At 43.0% G+C, this 16,806-nt stretch overlaps 2 protein-coding genes across 2 annotated transcripts; both read left to right on the top strand.

The window, feature by feature from the left end:
- The first annotated feature begins 786 nt into the window (after positions 1–786).
- LOC106604722 (solute carrier family 25 member 43) lies at positions 787–7,171 on the top strand. The gene is made up of 5 exons (XM_014199668.3): positions 787–1,185; positions 2,253–2,494; positions 2,764–2,936; positions 5,910–6,044; positions 6,563–7,171. The coding sequence occupies exons 1-5, from the start codon at positions 914–916 to the stop codon at positions 6,764–6,766; spliced, it is 1,026 nt and encodes a 341-aa protein (XP_014055143.1). The 5' UTR covers positions 787–913; the 3' UTR covers positions 6,767–7,171.
- Positions 7,172–14,270: 7,099 nt separating this feature from the next.
- Positions 14,271–16,806, top strand: LOC106604721 (ADP/ATP translocase 2). The gene is made up of 4 exons (XM_014199665.3): positions 14,271–14,549; positions 15,480–15,963; positions 16,082–16,222; positions 16,362–16,806. The coding sequence occupies exons 1-4, from the start codon at positions 14,439–14,441 to the stop codon at positions 16,517–16,519; spliced, it is 894 nt and encodes a 297-aa protein (XP_014055140.1). The 5' UTR covers positions 14,271–14,438; the 3' UTR covers positions 16,520–16,806.

Below are 16,806 nucleotides of genomic sequence, written 5' to 3'. Positions count from 1 at the left end.
TGTATCACTTCCAAAGTGCTGGAGTACAGAGCCAAAACAACCAAAAATGTGTCCCTGTCCAAATACTTTTGTAGCTCACTGTATACCTTTCCAGGATACATAAATCTATCTCTATGCCAAAGTTGGTGCTTTTATCACAAAGTTGACTATTGATTCCACATTTTTAGCACATTTTCATACTAGCACGCACAACTAGATATTCTATTTAATTCCTCCATATTAACACTAAATCATGATACATGTTTTTGGGATTGGTAACTAGTTGCTTGACAAAGTCCTAAAACTTCAGAAGGATAAAAAAAAAACGTTTTTGAAATTATGTGCTTTTAGGGTTAAATCATCATTAAATTATTATTAAGAAATTAAATATATGAACCTCTTGGCTTGCCAGATCTTATGGCCATACTACAGGCAGCTAACTTTTACCTACTACCACGTGCTCATGTTTTCATGAATTTTTATATCATACAAGATAGTAAAGTAGTCCTACAGTAGGCGAGATGTTAGTGATGTGCGGGTTGACTCATAACGCGCATAGCCGCGGGGCTGGCGGGTTTAGGGTCATTTCATATTGGGTGGATGAAGGGCGAATGGTCATTCTATCGATTTAGACTGAGGCAGTTGCGGATTGGTTATTAGCAATTGCGGGTGAACAAACAGCTGACCCGCGCACCACTAGTAAAGTTAGCCGACATATATACATTAATAGCCACCAGGGGCCAAACATTTTCCTGGAAAGAGAACCTTAAACGTCCCCATGCCCAGTGCACTCAGTACCTCCTCCCCTCAGAGCAACGTGACAGGAATCAGGACACCGGATGATAAACAATATGTGCTGCTGGTCCTACAGACCTACCGATTAGGTAGCAGCATCGGCTGAGGAAAATTGGTTACATACATATTGAGAGTAATAATGGCAACAGTTAAACAAGATGACAGACTGACAAGTTCTCAGGGCTTCATGTGCGTTGGTTTTGCGGGAGTTTTCAGTAAAACTGTCACGTCGCCCCTGGAGGTGGTGAAAATCAAGAGTCAAGTGGGCACATTTCACTGTAAAAAAGGCTTTCTCCACAGCTTTCTTGTTGTCTACCAGAAAGAAGGCATACGAGGATTTTGGAAGGGGAACCTCGTCTCCTGTCTCCGCCTGTTTCCTTACAGCGCCGTCCATTTGGCAACATACAAACAGTGAGTGAATAAGCAATTTGGTGTGTTGTTTCTCATTTATGAAAACGTTCATCTTAGACAAGTAGCTAGGTTGCTACTAGCTAGCTATAACGTTACAGCTAGCTAGCAGTATAGTTCATTTAATTACCATGCTAGTTAGCTATATTCAACCAGGCTGATACTGCCTTTTGTCCCAAACATGCCCTACGTCTTTATACTGGGTTGACATATTTGCAAATACATATTATGATTACTTAGACGTCGTCAGCGGAACTGGTTTAGCTAACGATAGTGCCACACATTTCCATCCAATTCACTTCCGTTGTTTCTAAGAATCTTGTGAGACACGCCTTCTATCATTGTCCAATCAGACTGCTCTTAAAACTCATCCGAGTATGGTGTCACTTCATATCCAAACAAACTCCGAAGTAGTCATGTCTAACTTCTCGACGTTTATGGTTGTTGTACTCCCATTCGACCATACCATGGTAACTGAGGCGATATGGTACATGGTGTTTTCTAATTCTAGCGCTGACAGTAAGACCTAACGCGTCAGTGTATGGGCACAGGTAAACACGAACCCTGCCCCGCGCCCCAGGGAAATGTTATGTACATCGTGTTCCACGCAGGGGTTCCAAGTAGAGGGCAGCACCTCTCCTTTCTTGACTCAAAGTGAATATTTATTAAATCAAGTTTGCCAGACTTTATGGCTGTTTATTACATATCAGATGAGATTTACTGCAGATCTACTTCGACACCCATCTTAATTTTCGGACGTATGGTTTGGATTCTCAATGGAGAATATCATGTTTACTTTGCATGGTATGTTTACTCTATGAAACATACATTTGAACTGTTCTTGAATTAGATGCTCAGTCTATTACAGTTATGTAACATGCAGTTACTTACTACTAGGATTTCTGGCAGTATCTTGAAAAACCTGAAGACATAATAATACCTATATTCACTGGCTGTACTTGCCTCATGAATAACGTACGCAATGATGAAAGTAAATATATTTAAGGTAATTATCTTTATAAATGAGCCTAAGATCCAAAACATTGACCTCTGTGTTCTTGACTTTCCAGGATCGTCCACCTCCACATGGATGAATTGGGCTACGTCTCTCAGTGGAGGGCCATTTTTGCTGGTGGGCTAGCTGGTATAGGTGCAGCGCTGGCCACGTACCCTCTGGAGGTGGCAGAGACTCGCCTCATAGCTCAGAACTGCAGAGAGCCTACATACAGGGGGGTGGTCCACACGCTTTCCAAGATATACCAGACCGAAGGCCTTCAAGCACTCTACAGGGGCTTCTCTCTCACAATCCTAGGTACGCACTTATGTCTGTATACTACAGAAATGTGGAGAAAGATATTCCTAAGAAAAGCCACACAATGATTTAGTATAACTTATAGTATCACTCTACATAAAGTTTGTCTAGTCTGCTTACTTGTGAAACACATTTCTTACAGCTTATAGAGCTTTCATTGTTGTTTGAAATTTGGAACAGCCAAACGGAGAATATTTCTATCATGATGATAAGTTTTTCTATGGGGCAGTGTTGACATAGCTAGTAACTGTGGATCTATTCTGCAACAGGTGCATTTCCCTTCTCTATTGGTTGTTATGCAGTCTACATCAACTTGGACAAGCTGTGGCGGGAGCCCCAATTCCGGTTCACTGCCCTACAGAACTTCATCAATGGCTGCATAGCCGCAGGAGTGGCCCAAACCCTCTCCTACCCCTTTGAAACTGTGAAAAGGAAAATGCAGGTAAGTGCGCCCAACTCATTGGGCCATTTTATGAGACACAAAGAGTTTGGTAATACCACATCCGGCCATATGGTGGTGCATTTGTACACATTTTTACCGGTGCCTCTGACAAGTACATACCGGTAGTAAAATAACTTGTCCTTACACAGCAAAACACTTGCCCTTGATAAAGTAGCCTACGGTTGGATGCGTTTTTTCTACTTTCTAAACAAAATGCAACATACAAGCTTAGAAAATAGCCAAAAAATAAATGTTTAAACTAAGACTAATAATACATCTTCATAGACTTTAACTACAATAACTGACCATAGTTATTGGCACATACCATACATTGGGCTGATGTATGAGTTCATGTCTCCCCTCATATGTCCTTCTCTGTATGTATGAGAGGACACACAGGGTTCAATAGGACTTCTATGAAGGACAGAATACTACATCCGTTTTTATCAATTTATTATTAGCGACCACAAGGTGCTGCAGCAGCTGAGAATGTGAATGCTGTTCAGGGTCTGCCTGAGCTATAGAGAAGTTCTCTAAATATAGCTGACAGCTATCACACAGTGGACAAGCACAGTCACTCCAATTGAGAAGGCCATAAAACAAACTGCACCTCTCTTTAATTTTCTCTGTCTAGTTTTAGACACACAGAATTAATAAATATATTTTGTTCATGTTTTGTATAGAAGTATATCAGATTTTTTGGGGGCCAAAACAAGAAGTTCAATTTGAAACGGATGACACAACCCACAAGGAAATACTTTGAAGGAAGCTTAAAGCATGGGTGCAGTTCTTGTTTCTTCAGCCAGTAACATAGCATTTCCTTAACAAACTCAGCCTGTCGTGACTGGAAGTGTGTTGTCTTTGGGGGATGGTTATTCTCATGGATTAAAGTGCCCTCCAAGGTGGAGTGGTTCATGCTTGACAAAAGGAAATTACAGTTTGTTTTGGAACTTGTAAAATACCGACGTCCTGTCTGTGAAAGTACTGAGACCACACCCACATTTGCTCAGTTCATTTGGTTTCACATATATACCATTTTTGAGTGAAGAGTCATTGTAATGAATTACTTCAGTGCTGCAGTCAGGATATAGCTAGTCATGTGACATCCAAGTTACAAATGTCCCGTAGCACAGATCCCTGGTTTGAGCAATTATTGTAAATGTCAGGAATTTCCATTCATAAAAATCATTCCATTAATTCCATAGTCTCTCTCCCCACATAAAAAAAATACTACAGTTTACTATATTACTTACTATGGAATTCTATAGTACATTATTTTTTTATTTAACTAGGGAAGTCAGTTAAGAACATTCTTATTTACAATGACGGCCAAACCCGGACGACGCTGGGCCAATTGTACGGCACCCTATGGGACTCCCAATCACGGTCGGGTGTGATACAGTCTGGAATCGTACCAGGGACTGTAGTGACGCCTCTTGCACTGAGATCCAGTGCCTTAGACCGCTGCGCCAGTATACTGTAGAATACTATACTACACACTTGTATCCCTCATCATTTAGTGCTTTCTTTAGAATTTTTAGATCGATTGGACTGCTAGATAGCTTTGTCGATGCAGAAATTAGATCAAAACGGATTTGAGTTTTCCGGCATTAAAATCACCAGCCACTAGGAGTGCTGCCTTTGGATGAGCTTTTTCTTGTTGACTTACAGCCCTATATACAGTTGAAGTCAGAAGTTTACATACACCTTAGCCAAATACATTTAAACTCCGTTTTTCACAATTCCTGACATTTAATCCTAGTAAAAATTCCATGTTTTAGGCCAGTTAGGATCACCACTTTATTTTAAGAATGTGAAATGTCAGAATAATAGTAGAGAGATTTTATTTCAGCTTTAATTTCTTTCATCACATTCCCAGTGGGTCAGAAGTTTACATGCACTCAGTTAGTATTTGGTAGCATTGCCTTTAAATTGTTTAACTTGGGTCAAACGTTTCGAGTAGCCTTCCACAAGCTTCCCTTTTTCCTCCAAATATAATGATGGTCATCACGGCCAAACAGTTCTATTTTTGTTTCATCAGACCAGGGGACATTTCTCTAAAAAGTACAATCTTTGACACCCATGTGCAGTTGCAAACTGTAGTCTGGCTTTTTTATGGCGGTTTTGGAGCAGTGGCTTCTTCCTTGCTGAGCGGCCTTTCAGGTTATGTCGATATAGGACTCGTTTTACTGTGGATATAGATACTTTTGTACCTGTTTCCTCCAGCATCTTCACAAGGTTCTTTGCTGCTGTTCTGGGATTGATTTGCACTTTTCGCACCAAAGTACATTCATCTCTAGGAGACAGAACGCGTCTCCTTCCTGAGCGGTATGACAGCTGCGTGGTCCCATGGTGTTTATACTTGCATACTATTGTTTGTACAGATGAATGTGGTACCTTCAGGCGTTTGGAAATTTGGGACCAAATTTTCCCATGTTGTCAAGCAAAGAGACACTGAGTTTGGAGGTAGGCCTTGAAATACATCCACAGGTACACCTCCAATTGACCCAAATGATGTTAATTAGCCTATCAGAAGTTTCTAAAGCTTCTAAGGCACAGTCAACTTAGTGTATGTAAACTTCTGACTTCAACTGTAGTTTGTTGAGTGCAGTCTTAGCTATACATCTCAGCACCATTCGTTATACTGCAGTCATGTCTGCAAAAACACTACAGTAAATAATACAGTATACTACAGTCATGTCCGCAAAAACACTACAGTAAATAATATAGTATAAAAATATAGTAATACTACAGCATTTAGACCATAGTATTGTTTTCATGTGGGTCACTACTTGGATCACACGCTTATGAGTTTGTCCCAAATATCTGTCATTCATTTATCCTAAATGCATTTATTTTATACTGGTGCTCTCTAGGGTCACTTTCCTAGTAACTGGAAATCTCTCATTACATAATGGAGTGTCATAACTCATCTAATCAGGAATGTTTGTCGTCCTCTCTTTCTCTCGCCAGGCCCAGAACCCTCAGCTCCCCCATTATGGCGGCGCTGATATCCACTTCACTGGAATGTTGGACTGCTTCAGGCAGGTGATCAGAAACAAGGGCATCCTGACACTGTGGAGTGGCATCACAGCCAACATGGTCAAGGTAGGACCACCTAAGTCATGTTCCCATTTTTTTTTTTATACATTAGCCTATTACTGTAATGATTTATTGTGCTCTACCCCCAACCCTCTACCAGTCCTCCTCAGTCTTGTCTGCTGTAGATATAGTGCAGTAATAGATATAGTAATATACAGCCAATGCTGTTTTTATATCAGAGTGAAACAGTAGAATGGCCCAGAACTTGGGAGATGGACCTTGAGAGAGATGTGCTTTGTGGGTAATTTATAACAGGGTTATTACAAGCTGGCAGATGTGGGCCTGATCCTAGAACAGCATGCAGTGCTCTCATCTTTCATCCCCAAATGGCTTTTCACGATGGCAGTGGAGTTGTTTCTTTTACTGATCTAAAATCTCCTCTCATGATCAGTCTACCAAGTAAATTGTGTACTTTGTGGACAAGAAGATCATAACCAGGTCCTACTACCAGGGCAGATTTTAACCTAGCTCTTCACAGTTTATAGAGACCTTTCAAAAGCAATTGATCTGTTTGTCCTCCTCAGATTGTCCCCTACTTTGGCCTTCTCTTCAGCTGCTTTGAGATGTGCAAGCAGGTCTGTCTGTACCGCAACGGGTACATTGTGTCTCCATTGAGCTATAAGTTGGCACCAGGCGTGGACCAGAGCATGGGGCCTACTGAGGTGGAGGAGGTGAAACGGTACCTGAAGAATAGGAAGTTTCAGTCACAGCAAGGAAGTCGCTGGTGAAACTGGTGGAACAAATCCTGCAGAAGGGGATGATGACCATTGGTATAGGAAAGTGTCTGAACTATCAAAAAGAGTCAGGAATATTTGTTGGAATGCAATACTTTGAAGATGACAATTTGGTTGATGTCAGGTCTTTTACAGCTTTTTGTTTGTGAATTAGCAACCATTTCAGAATCAGAGGTAGATCCATTGATAGACGAATCATGCTGTATTGTTTTTTTAAAGTTGCAATGCAATCATAGGAATTGCACTTTTATACTTGACACATGGATTTAGTTTTTTACTGTTTTGTTCAGAGCAAGGTTATGGTATTTTCTAATGTTGTTATACAGTTTGACAGTATTTGATACTATTCCACTCATTCCGCTCCAGCCATTACCAGGAGCTCGTCTTCCCCAATTAAGGTGCCACCAACCTCCTGTGTAATATGTTCGGCCTTACGTAAAGGTCATGAAGAGGAACACAAAGCACAAACCTGTTATAAGATGGAATTAGCTTATTAATGCCAATTAACGTCATGGCTATTTTAACAGACTTGGGTATATCATATTTATATGCCTTAAAGTTTCCTTATTTATTATAAGGCTTATTTCACTGACTGTTTTAATTATGCGTGGTAGTTATTCACCCAAAGGATCTGATTGTGTCCTAGCCACTAATCAGTCACTAACTTTCATAGCACATACTGTATGTATCATTGTGTTGTGAATCTAGCAATACGATTGTAACTGAAGCACACCAATGTCACTGAGAATTAAGTTTACGGTATGTAATACATTGGATTGATGAAACAATGCAAATCTCTGTTTTAGATTGAGATGATTCAGAATCATTGAAGTGAAATGTACTTGAACAGTCATTGTAATGGCTGATATTTGTACTGTACATCAACGCACAATTAGAGAAGTGAAAGAGGTGGCGCGAGAGAGGCTGATGTGCGGGCACCCTGACAAAACTACACTATATATACAAAAGTATGTGGACACCCCTTCAAATTAGTGGATTCGGCTGTTTCAGCCACACCTGACAGGTGTATAAAATTGAGCACACATCCATACAATCTTCATAGACAAACATTGGCAGCAGAATGGCCTTACTGAAGAGCTGAGTGACTTTTAACGTGGCACCGTCATAGGATGCCACCTTTCCAACAAGTCAGTTCATCAAATTTCTGCACTTGTCAACTGTAAGTGCTGTTATTGTGAAGTGGAAACGACTAGGAGCAACAACGGCTTAGCCGCGAAGTGGTAAGCCACAGAATGGGACCGCCGAGTGCTGAAGCGTGTACAAAATTGTCTGTCCTCAGTTGCAACACTCACTACCGAGTAACAAACTGCCTCTGGAAGCAACCAGTTCGTTGGGAGATTCATGAAATGGGTTTCCATGGCCGAGCAGCCACACACAAGCCTAAGATCACCATGCACAATGCCAAGCGTCAGCTGGAGTGGTGTAAAGCTCGCCGCCGTTGCACTCTGGAACAGTGGAAACGTGTTCTCTGGAGTGATGAATCACACTTCACCGTCTGGCACTCAGACAGATGAATCTGGGCTTGGCAGATGCCAGGAGAACGCTCCAGTGAAGTGAAATCTTAACGCTACTGCATACAATGACATAGTCGATTCTGTGCTTCCAACTTTGTGGCTACAGTTTGGGGAAGGCCCTTTCCTGTTTCAGCATGACAATGCCCCTGTGCACAAAGCAAGCTCCAGAAGTGATTTGTTGAGATCTGTGTGGAAGAACTTGACTGGCCTGCACAGAGCCCTGACCTTAACCCCATCGAACACCTTTGGGATGAATTGGAATGCCGACTGCGAGCTAGGCCATTCAGCTCTTGTGGCTGAATGGAAACAAGACCATGCATTAATGTTCCAACATCTAGTGGAAAGCCTTCACAGAAGAGTGGAGGCTGTTATAGTAGCAAAGGGGGGACCAACTCCATATTAGTGCCCATGATTTTGGAAATGAGAATTTCGACTAGCAGGTGTCCACATACTTTGTAGTGTATCACAGATTACAAAGGGAAACCCAGCCACGAACTGCCCAGTGAGGTGAGCTTACCAGATGAGCTAAATGCCTTCTATGCTCGCAAGCAACACTGAACCATGCATGAGAGCACCAGCTGTTTCGGATGACTGTGTGATCACATTCTCCGTAGTCGATGTAAGACTTTTAAACAGGTTAACATTCACAAGGCCACAGGGCCAGACAGCTTACCAGGACACACTCAGAGCATGCACTGACCAGGTGGCAAGTGTCTTCACTGAAAGTTTCAACTTCTCCTTGGCCCAGTCTGTAATACCTACATGTTTCAAGCAGACCACCATAGTCTCTGTGCCAAAGAGCGCCATGATAACCTGTCTAAATGACTATTGCCCCATAGCACTCACATCTGTAGACATTAAATGCTTTTAAAGGCTGGTCATGACTCACATCAACACTATCATCCCAGACACCCTGGACCCACTACAATTCGCATACTTCCAACAGATCCACCGATGACGCAATCTATATTGCACCCCACACTGCCCTCTCCCACCTCGACACTAAACTAAGGACCCTGGGACTGAACACCTCCATCTGAAACTGGATCCTGGACTTCCTGACGGGCCACCCCCAGGTGGTGAGGGTAGACAACAACTCATCCACCATGCTGACCCTCAACACGGGGGCCCCTCAGGAGTGCGTGCTTAGTCCCCTCTTGTACTCCCTGTTCACCCAATGACTGCTTGGCTGCGCACCACTCCAACACCATCATTAAGTTTGCTGATGACACGATGGTGGTAGACCTGATCACCGACCACAATGAGACAGCCTATAGGGAAGAGGTCAGAGAACTGGCAGTGTGGTGCCAGGACAACATCTCTCCTTCAACATCACCAAGACAAAGGAGCTGATCGTGGACCACAGGAAAACAGAGAGCCGAGCACGCCCCCATCCACATTGACAGGGTTGTAGTGGAGCAGGTCAAGAGCTTCAAGTTCCTCAGTGTCCACATCACTAAGGATCTATCATGGTCCACACACACACACACACACACACACACACACACACCTGACAACACCTCTTCCCCCTCAGGAGGTGGAAACGATTTGGCATGGGCCCTCAGATCCTCAAAATGTTCTACAGCTGCACCATTGAGAGCATCTTGACTGGCTGCATCACCGCTTGGTATGGTAAATGCTTGGCGTCTGACCGCAAGGCGCTGCAGAGGGTAGTGCGTTCGGCCCAGTACATCACTGGGGCCGAGCTCCCTGCCATCCAGGACCTCTATACCAGGTGGTGTCAGAGGAAGGCCCTAAAAATTGTCAAAGCCACCCAAGTCATAGACTGTTGTCTCTGCTACCGCACGGCAAGCGGTACCAATGCACCAAGTCTGGAACCAACAGGACCCTGAACAGCTTCTACCCCCAAGCCATATGACTGCTAAATAGTCAGTTCGGGTAGGTATTTGGTTAAAGCTACAATATAAAACTTTTTGGGCAACCCCACAAAATTCACATAGAAATGTGAGTTATAGATCTGTCATACTCATTGAAAGCAAGTCTAAGAAGCAGTAGACCTGCTCTATGTGAGATATTTCTATGCTTCCCGTTAAGTTTTGTTTTTGTATCTTTTACTTTTGGTTTTGTACACCAGTTTCAATCATCTGAAAATACAATCTTTTTGGTTATGGAAAAGATATTTCAGATGGGGCGGCAGATAGCCTAGTGGTTAGAGCATTGGGCCAGTAACTGAAAGATTGCTAGATTGAATCTCTGAGTTTACGAGGTGAAAATCTGTCGTTCTGCCCCTGAACAAGGCAGTTAACCCACTGTTCCTAGGCTGTCATTGTAAATAAGAATTTGTTCTTAACTGACTTGCCTAGTTAAATGGTACAATGATTCTCAACACAATGAATGCTTGTTTTGTCGCAAACTTTTTGAATATTAGCAACCAGGTAAAAGTGGAGCGATTTCTACGTAGTGCATCTTTATCTATCTGCGTTGACCCTTTTTGGACTAACTTTTAAAACAAAATTATAAACGCATACGCTGCTGTTACTGTTTTATTAACCATCCTGTTGCTTAGCCACTTTATTCCTAGATATGTACATATCTACCTCAATTACCTCGTACCCCTGCACATCGACTCGATACTGGTACCCCGTGTATATAGCCAAGTTATCATTACTCATTGTGTATTTATTATTACTTTTATTATTGTGTTATTACTTTTCTATCTCTTGTTTCTCTGCATTGTTGGGAAGGACCCGTAAGGATGTATTTCACTGTTCAAATTTTATTGGTCACATACATATGATTAGCAGATGCTATTGCGAGTGTAGCGAAAATACGTAAAATTATTAGTGGCATTATTAAAGTGACTAGTGTTCCATTTATTGAAATGGCCAGTGATTACAAGTCTGTATGTAGACAGTGTGCTAGTGATGGCTGTTTAACAGTCAGATGGCCTTGAGATAGAAGCTGTTTTTCAGTCTCTCGGTCCCAGCTTTGATGCACCTGTACTGACCTCACCTTCTGGATGGTAGCAGGGTGAACAGGCAGTGGCTCGGGTGGTTGTTGTCCTTGATGATCTTTTTGGCCTTCCTGTGACATCGGATGCTAGAGGGCAGGTAGTTTGCCCCCGGTGATGCGTTGAGCAGACCGCACCACCCTCTGGAGAGCCCTGCTGTTGTTGGGGGCGGTGCAGTTGCCGTACCAGACGGTGATGCAGCCGACAGGAGGCTCTCAATTGTGCATCTATAAAAGTTTGTCTGGGTTTTAGGTGACAAGCCAAATTTCTTCAGCCTCCTGAGGTTGAAGAGGCGCTGTTGCGCCTTCTTCGCCACACTGTCTGTGTGGGTGGACCATTTGTTTGTCTGATGTGTACTCCGAGGAACTTAAAACGTTCTACCTTCTCCACTGCTGTCCCTTCGATGTGGATAGGGGGGTGCTCCCTCTACTGTTTCCTGAAGTCCACGATAATTTCCTTTGTTTTGTTGACGTTGAGTGAGAGGTTATTTTCCTGACACCACACTCCGAGAGCCCTCACCTTCACCCTGTAGGCTGTCTCATCGTTGTTGTTAATCAAGCCTACTACTGTTGTTGTCGTCTGCAAACTTAATGATTAACTTGGAGGCTTGCATGGCCACGCAGTCATGGGTGAACAAGGAGTACAGGAGAGGGCTGAGCACGTACCCTTGTGGGGCCCCAGTGTTGAGGATCAGCGAAGTGGAGATGTTTCCAACATTCACCGCCTGGAGGTGGCCCATCAGGAAGTCCAGGACCCAATTGCACAGGGTGGGGTTGAGAACCAGGGCCTCAAGCTTAATGATGAGCTTGGAGGGTACTATGGTGTTGAATGCTGAGCTATGGTCAATGAACAGCATTCTTACATAGGTATTACTCTTGTCCAGATGGGATAGGGCAGTGTGATGGTGATTGGACTTATTGGGGTGGTAAGCAAATTGAAGTGGGTCTAGGGTGACAGGTAAGGTGGAGGTGACATGATCCTTGACTAGTCTCTCAAAGCACTTCATGATGACAGAAGTGAGTGCTACGGGGTGATAGTCATTGGTCTGCGCATGCTCTGAGGACGCGGATAGGGATCTGGGCCGGCAGCCCTGCGAGGGTTAACACGTTTAAATGTCTTACTCACGTCGGCCACGGAATAGGAGAGCCCACAGTCCTTGGTAGAGGGCCGTGTCGGTGGCACTGTATTATCCTCAAAGCGGGCAAAGAAGGTGTTTAGTTTGTCTAGAAGCAAGACGTCGGTGTCCGCGACGTGGCTGGTTTTCCTTTTGTAGTCCGTGATTGTCTGTAGGCCCTGCTACATACTTCTTGTGTCTGAGCCGTTGAATTGCGACTCCACTTTGTTTCTATATTGACATTTTTCTTGTTTGATTGCCTTGCGGAGGGAATGATTACTCTGTTTGTATTCTGCCATATTCCCAGTCGCCTTGCCATGGTTAAATACGTTTGTAAGTCTACGCCTGTTGTTTACGAAGAATGTGACGAATAAAATTGTATTTGAATTAAATTAATTTGCTAAACACGGTGTGGCTTTCCTGAATATGAGTTGACAATGTATGTATGAATGACAACACAGCTGTTTGTACTTATACAAAGGATCTGAATGGAGCAATTGCTCCCTCATCATATTTGGCAGGACATTCAGAAGAACGTCTCTGATGGAAATGTTGAATACAGATAAGATTTATTGTTCACATGTAGTTCTTTCATGAGTTCTATCTCAAAGGCTCTGAGCGGTGCACCCTGAGAAACCCCTAGTCTGGTGACTGTAACCTGATCTGCTAGTTCCCCTAGTCCCAGCTGACCTCACCACTACCACCTTACTACAGTAGGCCAATGTCATACAAGGAAGACAGCAACATTTTATTTTCCCAAAAGATGTAGGTTGTTGAATGGATATTTGAGGAGAAGATGCATTCTTTTTTCCCCCCCAAGGAAGTTTGATCACAGGACTGATTATCATTATTGTCACTTAATTGTAAGACTAAGATGAGTTGTCATTGTCATAATAATATAACATCATTATGCCAATTATATCAATTATAATATCATTAGATCTGCTTGACCGTGGTATATAATCTAAAAGGAATTCTATATCAAATCAAATTTTATTGGTCACATACACATATTTAGCAGATGCTATTGTGGGTGTAGCAAAATGCTTGTGTTCCTAGCTCCAACAGTGCAGTATTATCTAACAATACACATATCTAAAAGTAAAAGAATGCAATTAAGAAATATATAAATAGATATTGTGAGGAAATGCAGAGTCAAGGACATTTTAACCTGGTAGTGAATGGGATGACCTTTTTCCCCCTATATGTAAGCACCCTCTCACAGCTGATCATTAACTCAAGAGTATACAGGAGTTTCAGCCAAAGATGATGGATCACTCAGGCCACTTTAGGGGGGTGGCTCTCCCATAGGCACCGATGCCATTGCAGCTGGGTCTAGTATACTCAGGCTGCGTTTACACACGCAGCCCAATTCTGATATTTTTTCCACTAATTTGACTTTTAACCAATCAAATCTGATCTGATTGTTCAAAGGACCAATTAGTGGAAAAAAAATATCAGAATTGGGCTGCCTGTGTAAACGCAGCCTTCCTCTTCTGTCTGTTTCAGCTACTCCAAGCTTCCATGCTTTTCACATGACCTTGGGTCCAGAACTCACCAACCAAAAGCTTGGTTGGTAAGGCATAATCAAGGTGTGTCAAATGTCATTCACAACCATGTAGGCCTACTTAGCCAGCAACCTATTGAATGACAACTCAAAATTAGCTATTTAAACCTTGGATAACTTTAATGTTATCACATTTAATATTATAGGCCAGTCTTTCATGTATGATATTAATTAAATGTTTATTTTGAAAGAAAGAAATACTCTTGGACACAGGCCAACAACACAGTTAAATTCATGAAGGCAGGACAAATTTCTCAGGCCAGGGGACGTTCATAAAAACATCGTCTCCGCCCACTAAATCCACCAGCGCACCAATGGCATGCCGCCTTTCAGCTTCCTCTTTGTCTCGCGAACACAGTGGTATTAAATCCGCTCTCAACTAAACGTATCGGCCATTTCGACTGAGCCGGCATACCTCAGCAGTCTTTGGTTGAGCGGGAAGGTTTCCGTGTATCAACGTCCCCGATAACAACACAAAAATGAATGAGACCGTCGTCTCGTTCGCTAAGGACTTCTTGGCTGGTGGTATTTCCGCTGCCATCTCCAAAACAGCTGTAGCTCCTATTGAAAGAATCAAGCTTCTGCTTCAGGTAAGTTTGACTGGCTTTTCAGAAATTAACTTTAGCTATAGTACAGTACTATAACGTTAACACCGATGAAAGGGATTCGTTTGGTACTACCTGGCTAAGTTACTAACGTAACTCTCGTACATAACATTTAGTTTATCTTTAAAAAAATATATATATACTTGGGTTACCTAGCTAACTAGCTTCTGTAACTTAGCTAATGTCATTGGTGCCTTGCAAGGTTGAAAAGATGCGAGTGACTCGTCCATTTTGGTTCATTTTGGGACTGTCAGTTCAGCAGCAAACCGGTGTCTGTCTTGTCTGGGTATTTGGCTAACGTTAACTATTTTGCTTGCTGCAAATGACAAACGTTATTATGCAACCACGTAACGTTGAGTTTTTAAAGATATGTGTTATGCTTATTGGCATTCCTACTTACTAGTTATTTGTTCACGAGCTAGCTTGGACATTGAACATCGTTGTGTCCTCCGTCATCAAATTACGTAACTTGCAGTTACTAGGCCCGAGAAGTTGCCAAGGTCGTAGCAAGGGGAGGCTTCATCCTGTGTTTAGCTGAGGCCTAGCGAGAACCACTCTAGTGCTGAGGAGGCGCGTCCTTATGCTGAATGGAATGTGGAAAGGCAAAGTGCTTGGTGCTGATGGACAACGTTACCTAGCTTGCTTCTTGTCTACATGATTTTAGCTACTATTAGCCGTGTATCCACAATGTTGCCAACATTTAATTACTATGAATGGTATTGTTAGGGGTGTTGACTTATTTAGTTGACCTAGTTGGCTAAGGACATTGAATGTTTGAAGCACACCTGTTCCACTTTTATTGATAAAGGTAGGCCTTGTCCTCTGTATCTTTGTCATTAAACTGCTGTTTCCTTTTCTTATCAAAAATATTGTATGAAGACTGAGCGTTGGCTTTTGATGTGTTTGTGAATACAGGTGCAACATGCTAGCAAACAGATCACCGTTGACAAGCAGTACAAGGGTATCATGGATTGCGTCGTCCGTATCCCCAAGGAGCAGGGCTTCCTGTCGTTCTGGAGAGGCAACTTGGCCAATGTCATCAGATACTTCCCCACCCAGGCTCTCAACTTTGCATTCAAGGACAAATACAAGCAAATCTTCCTGGATGGCGTGGACAAGAAACAGTTCTGGAGGTACTTCGCTGGTAACCTGGCCTCTGGCGGTGCTGCTGGCGCTACCTCGCTGTGTTTTGTGTACCCCCTCGACTTTGCCAGAACCCGACTGGCTGCTGATGTTGGCAAGGCCGGTGCTGGGCGTGAGTTCAACGGCCTGGGCGACTGCTTGAAGAAGATCTACAAGGCTGACGGTCTGAAGGGCCTGTACCAGGGATTCTCCGTGTCGGTCCAGGGCATCATAATCTACAGAGCATCTTACTTTGGCGTCTATGACACAGCCAAGGGTGAGTCCATGGACTGCTCTGCGCACAGGCCTCAATCCTCATGTCTGAGAAGCACTGCAAGTGTGTGTTTATTTCACAAATCTTAAAGCCTGTTTTAATCTGCTTGATTTCTCTGTAGGCATGCTGCCAGATCCCAAGAACGCAAGCATCTTGGTCAGCTGGGCCATCGCTCAGTCTGTGACTGCAGTCGCTGGTCTTACATCCTACCCCTTCGATACCGTCCGTCGTCGTATGATGATGCAGTCTGGACGTAAAGGAGGTAATTGTCAACTTTTGAACAGTTGTCTGTATTTTTGTTTCAAGTTATGTATTCACTGTCATGCTATCCACCAACAGTGGGCAACTGCTTGTGAGTAACATTCAGCCAAGGCATGACCTGTGTTGCTTTTGTTTTGCAGGTGACATTATGTACACTGGCACCATTGACTGTTGGAAGAAGATTGCGAAGGATGAGGGCGGCAAGGCCTTCTTCAAAGGAGCCTGGTCCAATGTTCTCCGAGGCATGGGTGGTGCCTTTGTGCTGGTCTTGTACGATGAGTTGAAGAAGGTCCTCTAAACTGTTTTTAGATGTCTCCCCATAAATGTTTAAACTGTAACATAACTTGTACATTTGGAAGGACTGTCAAATTCCGCCTTATTTATAGGGACCAACTAGTATGTTTGTGCTAGTTGTACTGGAGAAATCGTTTTGTTTGTTTCTATTTTCCCCTCCAGAATGTCATTCCCATTTCAAAAAAAAAAAGTTACTATGCCAGGTCTTCAAATGTCAACCTGTTTCATCCAGATGGCCTGTTTCTAGTCAATACTGTAAAAATAAAGGCAACCTACTGAATGAACCTACAA

The sequence above is a fragment of the Salmo salar genome, chromosome 05 (assembly GCF_965601325.2).
Source record: "Salmo salar chromosome 05, fSalSal1, whole genome shotgun sequence".
In the NCBI taxonomy this organism is placed as follows: Eukaryota; Metazoa; Chordata; class Actinopteri; order Salmoniformes; family Salmonidae; genus Salmo; species Salmo salar.
The sequence above is the reverse complement of the archived record's forward strand: the minus strand, read 5'-3'. Positions and strand labels throughout refer to the sequence as shown.